This window comes from Pangasianodon hypophthalmus, chromosome 25 (genome assembly GCF_027358585.1).
Source record: "Pangasianodon hypophthalmus isolate fPanHyp1 chromosome 25, fPanHyp1.pri, whole genome shotgun sequence".
In the NCBI taxonomy this organism is placed as follows: domain Eukaryota; kingdom Metazoa; phylum Chordata; class Actinopteri; order Siluriformes; family Pangasiidae; genus Pangasianodon; species Pangasianodon hypophthalmus.
In genome coordinates, this window is record NC_069734.1 from 10,508,129 (window position 1) to 10,518,720 (window position 10,592).

Here is a 10,592-nt window from a genome sequence, read left to right on the forward strand (position 1 = left end):
GATTAGTTTCAGTTGGTAATGTTAGCATACTAGTGGATGATTGTTAACACTAACGTCATTTGCTATCCTTCAGAAATCACACTAGTGTTCTAAAGTGTGAAGCGTTAAACAGTTATATTGCCTCTTTGGTCTTGGAAGAGTTTAACCTGCTCTTATATTTTTGATCATATGTAGGCAGGATCTTAACAAGATCTTAGCAGCTTTGCTTTCTAGCTAGCATCCAGATTTCTAGCTAGCAAAGCATGGTTTATATATAACCATCCTGTAAAATGTTTTAAAAATGTGTTAAACTTCCACTAACAACAGATATGCTTTTGGCAATATGCTGGATAAAAATGAATCAGTTAACAAATTGCTAGCTCTCCCTTTCCTCCCTCCCTCAGTCAGGCATTTGGTAACAGTTCCCAAACAGAAAACCTTTATTTCTGTTTAGAGAATTTCTAGTCATAAAGCTGCTCTGGTGTGAACTTCTACTTCTACTTACTAAATTTCAGGCTGAGTATATTATTTGGCTGTTAATGTAGGATTTAGGAGGTGGGGGAGATGTAAGAGAACATTACTGTTTAGTTTTTTTATTGAGTAGCACATTGATCACATGAAATATGATTAAAACAAGTTTGAATGATATCTGTTTCTGTCTTAAGCATTTAATTTATTCAGCTTACATTGGGTGGCTAGATCTCACATTTATCCTGTCTTTGTCAGTTTTGCCATCAAAATATGCTCTGGCATAGACATATGATACAATAAAGCCTTCAAATGCATTTAACTTTAATCAAATGTCTTTATACAGCACTTAGTAATTACCTTAAAAACAATTTTTCCAATTTTCAAATGAAGGCATTTCTCTAGAAAGTAGTATGAAGCAGTATTATATCATCAACCCCATTATGCAATGCTATGATTTACATTTCCATCTAATTATAGAGTACATCTCTGATGGTGGAGCTCAGCTCCCCTGTGCTCTCATCCCTCTTTAAACCCTAGTTGTGCCTCTCTCTGCGTTTCTGTTTTCCTCTCTCTCAAATTGTACATTTTGTCATTTGATTACTGTCCCAATGAGACAGTGCTGTTTAGCAAAAACAAGTCACCTTTTTCACATCTGCCAGCAGGGTTTCAGTATAATGTAATCTCAGTTGGCAGTTTAACTAGGTCAAATAAATACCTATATAGTCTATACATACATACATACATACATATATATATATATATATATATATATATATATATATATATATATATATATACATATATATATATATATATATATATATATATATATATATATATATATATATATATACACACACACACATACATATATGTTTTTATTCTATATTCCAAGTGTTGTCCTCTTATCATGTATAGTAGATGGAAGACTATCTGTACCTACCTATCTAGTAGCTAATAAACTCGCAAGTCAGTAAATAACAATATATGCTGAGCTACCAGGAAAATAACAATATACACTATGCGACCAGGTCATTATTTGCAAGATAGCTGCAACTAGTAACCTGGCAACTCAGTGTAAATCAAAACACCCCTGAACAACATAATCCAGTGAGATAGGTCAAAACAGATATTTCCTCTGCGTCATTACCATCTGAATACTCAACCATCTGAAAAGAGAGGAATATAATTACACATCCACAAGAAATCAATTCCAAGCCAAGTCTGTCAGTTCCTTTAATTGGACTCCCTTTGTTTGTCTTGTTTGTGTGTGTGTGTGTGTGTGTGTTTGTGTGTGCTGTCACATGGATCCAGAACATCTGAAACACAAAAACAACAGACCCAGCACACGTGTTAAGGAAGTTAAAGGGAAGAAATAAGTAATTCAAGGAGATAATGAATTCTCAATCTTTCCCATGCACGATCACTACATTTCATTTAAGAACCAGAAAGGCAAACCCGTATCTTCATTACTGTCACTTTATTAGTCACAAATAAAGACAAACCCACATGCACACACTAACACTAACTTTTCTGGGAATCCCTGGTGTGTAGAGCCCAGAACTCTAAACAGAAGATTTATTGTGGAGCGTGAAATTCAAAGTTGTCTATCCTCCATTATTAAGGAGATTATAGATATTTGGGCAAGGAAAGGAAATGAAATAAATCTGTGATTCTCTTCAGCTATAAAGAGGGTCAGTCAGACATTCATGAAACTGAATAGAAGATGAATGCAGCACATCTTTCTTTGTTAAGAAATTAATGAAGTAGCATTACTAAATCAGTGGAGAAAATACTGCAAAAGTATGTGTTCTCCCACTGCTGTGAGTCACCCTCAAAAGCCTAAAATATTCACTCAGTCCAAGTTTTACTGAAGTTTTTCTGACTCATATATCATACACTATGTAATCATAGATTGATGCTGCAACCTTAGACAATACTACTTGAATGTGTATGTGTATTGATTTGCAGCCATCATATTAATCAGTGTGGGGAACCAAAGTAAGAACAATTCACATTACAAAACATGCTTCAGCTGATTGCTGGCAAAAACATATTTCTTCCAGTCAGGTCTACAATCTCCTAAATCCTCAAACGTTATGTACAGTTGCTTTAAAGAGCGAGCTGAAGTTTGAAGTAGTCCAATGAAGAAATAATAATTTAAGTCCGGAATAAAACACAATATGGTAAGCTGTTATAGGAAAATAATTAATGACTGGTGGTGTAATGTGGCCTGGTGGGAAGCAGAGTTACTGTTACCATCCCAAAGTACATTATTTTCCAGTAACAGCATGTCTTGAAGTGTTTTATTCCTCTAATACAACACCAATTTAACAACAATTACCATTTTTAAATTACGAATGAATGAAATGTCATGCTTTTTAGCCATTTATAGTTATATTTAATTTTGCGGAACTATGGTGAGATTCTTGTTATCAAATACATTATTGCAGATATTAACAATTGTTGTTTAATTAAAAAAAAAAAATTTAAAAAAAACAATTTCCCGAAAGCCAGGAAAACACCATCTCCTCTGCCACGGGAACTTTCCCACGGTGGAGAACCTTACTTACAAAACACTGACAATGGAGACTCCTTCCATAAATATTAAATAAACATCTCCTAACAAAACTTAACCATATCAACTATTATACATTTTTCTTTGTTAAATAAATTGTTTATTATTATGTGGCACATGTCCCATACTAGTCCTTGTGAATGAGTTCTTACTTTAGAAAATGTTAAAGTATTACAATGAGCACATTAATATAAACCTGTGATTCGAATTACAGCGAGAACTTGTCAGAGTGACTGTTAGAGAAAATGAATCAACACCATGGTGACCAATCAGATTCAAGAATTCAAAAATTCCTTTATTTACCAATAACGTGTACTCATTTTTGTTGGTCTCAGCATCCTGTGGTGCTTCATTTCACATCATTCTGTGCAGTGTAAAATCATTCAGTCCTCTCAAATGCACATTGCTTAATTATTCTTGACCATTAGCAGGTAGTTACGCAAAACATTAGTGAATTATGTATACCAGCTGCAATATATTATCACAGTGGCTGTAATGAACTTAGACGGTGCTCAGGGAAAACTTCCTGTATGTGCAGTGTTTCAGGAAATAATTGGAACTGGATGACTCATGAGGTGAATTGAGTTTTGCGAACAGAGTTGTTTGTCTTTAGCTAAAAAATTGCTGCAAATGTAGCTAGAAAAAAGTGATCAAAGTAGTGTCTTTGGATTGAATAATAACATAATTATTTTGTCAAATGGTGATTTAGAGCAATGTGATTTTGTAAACAGTGGGTACTGTAGGTCAAATAACAAAATAACGTCATTGAGAAGGTCAGTAAATACAGTATACAGTATATATGCTATGAATCCATATGAAAGAAAAGATGCCAAAACCTATTAATCAGGTCTTAATAGAGCTTAAGCCTTTTAATACAGCATACTCAGTTTAGAATTTTTACTTCTGAGCAAACAGTGTAAGTTAAGCATGAGTATTTTATTTGTCTTTGTAATAAATTCCAGCAATAAATTACATCAGTTGCAACAGAGTAAATGTTTTAACACAGAGATGCTACAGCCCTCCCCAGCAACTTTGCAAAATGAGTCACATCAGGCGTTTCCTTTACGCATGAACTCCATCGATGATGAAAGGTGGAGCAAAAGAAACCACCGACAGAGACAGATATAAACTGATGGCATCATTGGGAAACACATGAGAAGCTGAAGAGCATGGAGAGCTGCAGAGTGTGTGTGATGGTGTGCGCCGTGCTGCTGTCCTGCGCCTCTGGCAACGAAATTTACCATCTGGATGACGAGGAGGCGGTGGATGTAGACCGGAGAGCCCTGAGGAACTTCTACCCTAAAGAGCCTAATTTAACCAGCCAGAAAGAGCTTGTAAGCTCTACTCCTGAATAATGCAGAAAAATATACTGATATCTCTTTGGTAGTGTTTAAAAATAAGTTGTATCTGAATTGAATTGAATTAAATTTCTGCATCGTGTCCACAGCTTGGGGCTCTGCATGATGTTTTGGAAAAGCTGCAGAGCAAACGGATCTCACTTTGGGAAAAGAAGTTTAGCCGAGTTCCCACGGTGAGTAAAACCATTAAAGCCTTTTAGATATAAATGAATATTTACATAGACAGGTCAATATGACAGTTCATACAATTTTATTTAATTACTGGTATATTTTTAATAATTATGCAAATACGTATAATACTGTTCTATAAAGAAAACAGCGTTGATTGAACATCTATAGTGTTTAAGTACAAATGAACACAGCAGGTGTTAATTCAGTTCTGTAGATGTTAATGAAAAAACAGGAAATAACAGGTGTATACTTACTTATTATCGATTAATGATGTTGTAAACCATCATGCTCAGTCCAGTGCTTTAGACCCTCAGTCAGTGCACATATTTAGTCTATTCCAGCTCTGAGTATGCTTAGCACAGATCCAAAACAGAACCACAAGTGGGTCTGGATTGGGAACCTCTGTAATATACACTAAACACTAAATATAGGTGCAAAAGTTTGCATAGCCCTAAAACAAGATGAAGAAATGAAAAATGTGGGGGAAAAAATCATCCTCCTTTCGGATTGTGATATAAATATTCTGTAAAAAAAAAATTGTTACCTTTGCCTTCATAACCTTTATTATATTGTAATATAATATATTATTATTATATTGTATAGTTTCTGAGAAGCTTTTAGGTCACTTGACCAATATTTGCCCATTTTGTTTTAAATAAATGTTATCACTCTGAGAGATTTCATACATTGCCTTCAAAAAAGGACCCTGAGGGTCAGAAGTGGCACACTATCTTTTCAAATTATTCTTTTGACTTATCTCTTGGATTATTGCTTGTTTGTATCCAGTTGTGTACACATTTTCAAAATATGTTACATCCATTATGTTAAAAGGTAGGTTGTAAAATAAGAATAAATATTCTTTTTTCCTATTCAAAAAACACAGGGGGTGCAAACTTTTGCTCTCAGCTGCAATTGCAGTGTGATGTTGATTTTTTTTTGTCATTGTGTAATTGCAGTGTGGGGTTGGGCAGCAGTGTGCCGTGCGGAAAGGCTCACGTATCGGCAGGATGTGTGACTGTCCGATCGGAGCGGCTTGCAACACCTACCTGCTCAAGTGCTTATAATCCTCACATCATATCCATGCATTCGTTAAGTTAATTAATTTAAGTTTGGGTTTGTGCTGCTTTTGATGTACATATGTACATTTTGTCTTAATCCTTGCTTTTCTAAGGCAGCCTGTCATCATTGTTTTGAAGAAACACCATATCAATTAATTTCTTTCATAATATAATGATATAATAAAGTTATTAAAGTGGGACTGAGTTGCAAATACTTGTCCAATATTTTTCATGCCAATATGATGTTACCATGCATGATGTTAATTAAATTAATACACATCACCTTAATTAGATATAACTGGATGTATCTTTAGACTTCAGAGAGCAGCAGCTGATTATAAAATCATTATAAAAAGGAGCCACACAGCATGAAAAGGGACACGAGCAGTGAATGAGAAACACTGTCATAACACATCTAGGACATTTTGATTGATGTGTCCTGTCTAGATCTGATCTTATGTAAGGCAGGATATGTCTTTGTAGAGACTTTTTTGTCCAGTCACCATAAATGATTTGCTTGTGAAAGCTTTAACTGACTGTAAACTCATGAGTTTGCATCCCAGAGGAGAGGAGAGAAAGACACAGAACTTTCACTGACCGCCCCCGCACAAATAAAATGTCCCTCCGAGGCTCCCCATTTATGGAGGTCAGTACAAAACCAGCCTTCATCACATACATCTAAATTGAGTCAACTGTCCATCAACTCAGGCCTCCGACTGTGCGCTTTCACTTCATATTAGTTTCACTTATGTTTATTAATATTTACCAATGTGCCAGTGGAGTCCGGAGGGCATGCGTGCACACACAAGATACAAATCAAGTTTCATTTAAATGCATAAAAAACATTTTAGACCTAAAGCTATGTGTGTACTGGTGGTGGTTTTTAATGAAGTGCTGAAGTTTCACAATGTTTTGGCATACCACTGTGTAGGGCAAAACATGGCGTGACTAAGAACTCAAACGTTTTACTCTGAATATGTCATATTGACCAATTAAAATGATGACTTGAAGATGCAGAATTGATATGAGAATTAAAGGGCACAAAACAGGAGGCAGTAAATAAAGCACCAGAAACTGTAGATGCTAGCATCACTTAATTAAAGAGCAGTGAAACGTCAGCATATTGTGTTATAACAAACAGTAAGTGTGAGATGCAGACAAAATGTGCTCGAACTCCTGGAGTTTATTCAGTTTTATTAGTTTCATAACAATTTGTGACACTGATAAAACAAAGATACAGAATGACTATTAACTAAGAAAAAAATACTAATCAAGTCCTACCATGACTTTTTATTAAAAAAGTTCTATTAAAGACCTGTGCCTTCTCCAATTAAATGTAGAGTGTTTCAATAAAATAAAAGTTATAGACATTTCTCAATTCACTTATACCTATTGCTTACTTAAAATGAGTCAATTGAACCAAAAAACTACAGGGTGTTAAATAATATATTTTTACTGTTCAATATATGCTTACTTCAAAAACTTAAATTTCTTCAGGTGGAAATATTGATACTTAAGTATCATGACCAAAAATGTGCATTTGTTAATGATCTGACAAGATTTTTTTTTTTTTTTTTAAGTGAATTAAAACAAGAAAAACTAAAGCAATGTAGTAAAACACATTTTGTGAAACATGGGATGCTTTATTAAGTACATACAGAACTCAAGGGCTCTGATTTCAGCATGTAATATTGACTGTTTTATCTGCTGTCAAAACAGGGAAAATAATGTATTTTCAAAAATATTTAGCCAATGTATCAGTAACACAAATCCTGGTACAAGGAAATGATATTAAGATCAAATTCAAGGTTCAGTACTAGCTGCTCTAAGAAGAAGAACGTCACACAGATTCAGGCTTAATCCATCGAAACCATATACACTTAGATAAAGGCAATTAAATAATCCAAACTCGTTTTATATGAACATATAAAGAGGACATCAACGATTGGGATGAACTTTACAACTCTTCATAAATGAACTGACTACTTTGATGAGAGAGAAACCATTTCAAATATCTTAAAACAGACCGAGAGATTTCAGAACGTAAAGATGTCAAGTGTAGTTTGCTTATTAATGCAATAGTAGCTGATATACAGGTCAAATCATAGTCAAGTTAGCACAAAACTTGAAATTACAACCAGTAGACTCGTCTATAAAAGTGGGGCTCAGACTCTAAACAAACCTACACACTTATGCTTGCACTCTAAACTGTTTTGTCAAAAATGAACTGTTGCTCGTTTATGATCAGCGTTTAATGCACAAACATTTTAGTGTATAAAAGTCGGTCCCTACAGCCCTGAACCGTCCGTCATCAACATGACCTTATAACTGCAACTGAAATTAAACAAAATTAGAAGTTGTAGGGCACAAAGAGACAGAGATTTACTAATTAGACTTAAAAAGGATAGCTAAGAGCAGGAGGCAAAATTGAGCTTCTCGGCTGTTCATCTAACAGGACCAAATCCTCTACATCTCGACCCTGGAACCTGCGACGGGAGATCTTCACCGTCACCTTCCGCCCCTGAAATGTTTTAAGGGCCTCCTTTGAGGCCATGGCCCTCGCTGCACATTCGTCACGGCCGTATCCTGTGCCCATGTAGACAGCGTGGCAGCGCAGTTCACACACCTGGCCCTCTCTTTGGGTGCAGCCAGCAGGCAGGTCAGGAATGTCTTTGAGAGGCACAAATACACAAGTAAGGCTGGCCTTGCATGACTCCACACAGGTGCGCAGGATCTCAAAGTGATCCAGGTTGGGGCCAAAGCCTCCTGCAGACACCAGCTTCCAGGCCACTGTTTTATAAAGGCGGTTAAAGAAGGGCTGATGTTCTGCAGGGGCCTCGGGTAGGGGACCTGATTTGACAGCAGCAGCATTCGGACAGTCAGTATTTTGTTCTCCGCCTTTACTGCCAGAGTCGTTAGGAACAGTTTTGTTTTTCTTAACACAGCTCTCAGCATCCGCGGCTGCACATAAGTTGGAAATAGAAGTGAAAAGGACTCATAATCAGTGATTGTGAATGTTGTGATTATCTTAATTTAATTAAAAGATCCAAAAGGGGTGTAAATGTGTATTGATCTAAAGGCGAATACATGTTCATTTGTGGCCAAAATAAATTACTGGACTATATTCATTATCATCATTTATTTTTTATTTATTATTTATTTTCTATATTACACTACTCCAGACATTTTTGTATTTTAAAAAAATCTTAAATCATACTTTAAAAATCTAACCAAATTGACTCCTGTTAAAATTTCAGATTTCAGGATGTGTCAAATCTTTTCTCTAAAATCTGTGAACAAATCAAACTGCTCTACGGACAGAGCTGATGACCCCTAAGTTTACTGCATTCTCACACCTGAAACAGACGGTCTCTTTCCTTTTCCTACGATCTCATCTTTTGTCTTATGAACAGGACCATCATGCACACCAATCCCTTCTGCCATCTCTTTAACCTTGTCCATCACAGGTTGGGGATAGCTACAATAAAAGCACACGATCAAAGTGAAAATCCACTCACATCTATGAAAAACACAGGTATGCAAGCAAGCAACAGGACAGAGCACGTACCGACAGCCTAAGAACGTCTGGTTGGCCCAAACCTTGGACAGAGAAAGAAGCCTGTCCAGACTGGGACTAGTGATCCCTGGTTGGATGGTAGGAAAGACCTCCAGGTTGCGCAGAACAAACTCTCGCCTGGCATGCCAGTGTTTCTTTGTCTCGGAGAGCTCTCTTAAGGATTCCACCCATTGTGCCAGGTGAGGGTTTTGCTGAAGGTACTCAGAAACAACATCCTGTCCACTCCCCTCTGCCATCACTGCAATAAAACGGAGCAATCAAAATATGAGATTCAAGTCAAGTGGCTTTTATTGTCATTTCAACCATCTACAGCTAGTTAGTACACAGTGAAACGAAACAACGTTCCTCCATGACCATGGTGCTACATAAAACAACACAGAACTACATGAGACTACACATTATTACATAAAGTGCACATGCAAACATGTGCAAACAGCATAAGACAGTAAAATAACTACTAAAACAGGACAATAGGCACAGTAAGAGACAGTCCAGCACAGATTAGTACACAGTTCTAGTGTGAAAGTGTCAGATATAACAGTAGTGCAAAAGAATAACAATATAATAAAATGCTGTGAATGTAAACATAACATACTATGATACAGTATTCAGAAGATATGCTTATACTATATATGGACACAGCAGTTATTGGGGTAGCAGCCAGGTAGAGAGTATAGTAATAAGAATAATGCAGGAAGTAAATAAAGAAATGTTCAAAAATTGCAAAGAGAGTGGGATGGTGTTCAGTTGAGATTAGTTATTATTTACACAAACACATTTTGTGTATGTTTCCACTAAACTTTTGTCAGCAGTATTCATTTTTTGGTTAATTTTTCCTTAAAAACAACAAGGTATTTATCCAGAATGTTTTGTGATGGGCAGATGATCTCTGTAGAGCACAGCAACAGTGCAGAATACACGCATTATCTAGCTGTACTTTGTGTACTTTTACCATTGTGTTACTAGAATATAGCAACCTGCTAACATGCCATTTAACTGCTACATTAACGTGTACCATATACTCAAGCTTGATGCCCTTATGTATAAATATCATAATTATCACTCGATATATTAAGTCAGAGGTCGTTAGCCACGTTTATCATTACAGCGTGTTAGCAGGATTGGAAAAGGTAGCTAGCCGTCCATCGCTGGTCATTTCACTTGTTATGTTATCAGTATAAAGTAAATGAAATACTTATAGTTTGATATAAATCATGAAAAAGTAATGCATAACGTTCTGACCTTAATGAGTTCCTTTAACCACTTCTACATAACCATTAACATTAGTCAGATACCGCTAGCAACAACATCAACAAAATATTAGGCTATTGAAAGCCACTTCCGTGTGCGTCATTCAAATGCGCCTGCGAGTCTGGCGCAGTTTATGCTTAGGACGTCAT

General features: G+C 36.0%; 2 protein-coding genes across 2 annotated transcripts; one reads left to right on the top strand and one right to left on the bottom strand.

Annotated features, from left to right (window-relative positions):
* Positions 1 to 4,110: 4,110 nt before the first annotated feature.
* Positions 4,111 to 6,646, top strand: cart3 (cocaine- and amphetamine-regulated transcript 3). Its single transcript, XM_026937697.3, has 3 exons — positions 4,111 to 4,362; positions 4,476 to 4,559; positions 5,514 to 6,646. Exons 1-3 carry the CDS (start codon positions 4,198 to 4,200, stop codon positions 5,619 to 5,621), a joined length of 357 nt encoding a protein of 118 aa, XP_026793498.1. The 5' UTR covers positions 4,111 to 4,197; the 3' UTR covers positions 5,622 to 6,646.
* Positions 6,647 to 6,778: 132 nt separating this feature from the next.
* Positions 6,779 to 10,564, bottom strand: cdkn2aip (CDKN2A interacting protein). The gene is made up of 4 exons (XM_026937378.3): positions 10,435 to 10,564; positions 9,184 to 9,430; positions 8,972 to 9,093; positions 6,779 to 8,576 (listed from the first exon to the last, which is right to left on the bottom strand). The coding sequence occupies exons 2-4, from the start codon at positions 9,426 to 9,428 to the stop codon at positions 8,011 to 8,013; spliced, it is 933 nt and encodes a 310-aa protein (XP_026793179.1). The 5' UTR covers positions 9,429 to 9,430; positions 10,435 to 10,564; the 3' UTR covers positions 6,779 to 8,010.
* Between the last annotated feature and the right edge of the window lie 28 nt (positions 10,565 to 10,592).

What these genes read in the sequence shown, in the direction of transcription:
- cart3 (XM_026937697.3), top strand. Translation starts at nt 4,198, where the DNA reads ATGGAGAGCTGCAGAGTGTGTGTGATGGTGTGCGCCGTGCTGCTGTCC. An exon ending in TAACCAGCCAGAAAGAGCTT is followed by an intron (nt 4,363 to 4,475) that starts GTAAGCTCTACT and finishes TCGTGTCCACAG; the next exon opens with CTTGGGGCTCTGCATGATGT. An exon ending in AGTTTAGCCGAGTTCCCACG is followed by an intron (nt 4,560 to 5,513) that starts GTGAGTAAAACC and finishes GTGTAATTGCAG; the next exon opens with TGTGGGGTTGGGCAGCAGTG.
- cdkn2aip (XM_026937378.3), bottom strand. Translation starts at nt 9,428, where the DNA reads ATGGCAGAGGGGAGTGGACAGGATGTTGTTTCTGAGTACCTTCAGCAA. An exon ending in CAGACGTTCTTAGGCTGTCG is followed by an intron (nt 9,094 to 9,183) that starts GTACGTGCTCTG and finishes CTTTTATTGTAG; the next exon opens with CTATCCCCAACCTGTGATGG. An exon ending in AAAGAGACCGTCTGTTTCAG is followed by an intron (nt 8,577 to 8,971) that starts GTGTGAGAATGC and finishes ACTTATGTGCAG; the next exon opens with CCGCGGATGCTGAGAGCTGT.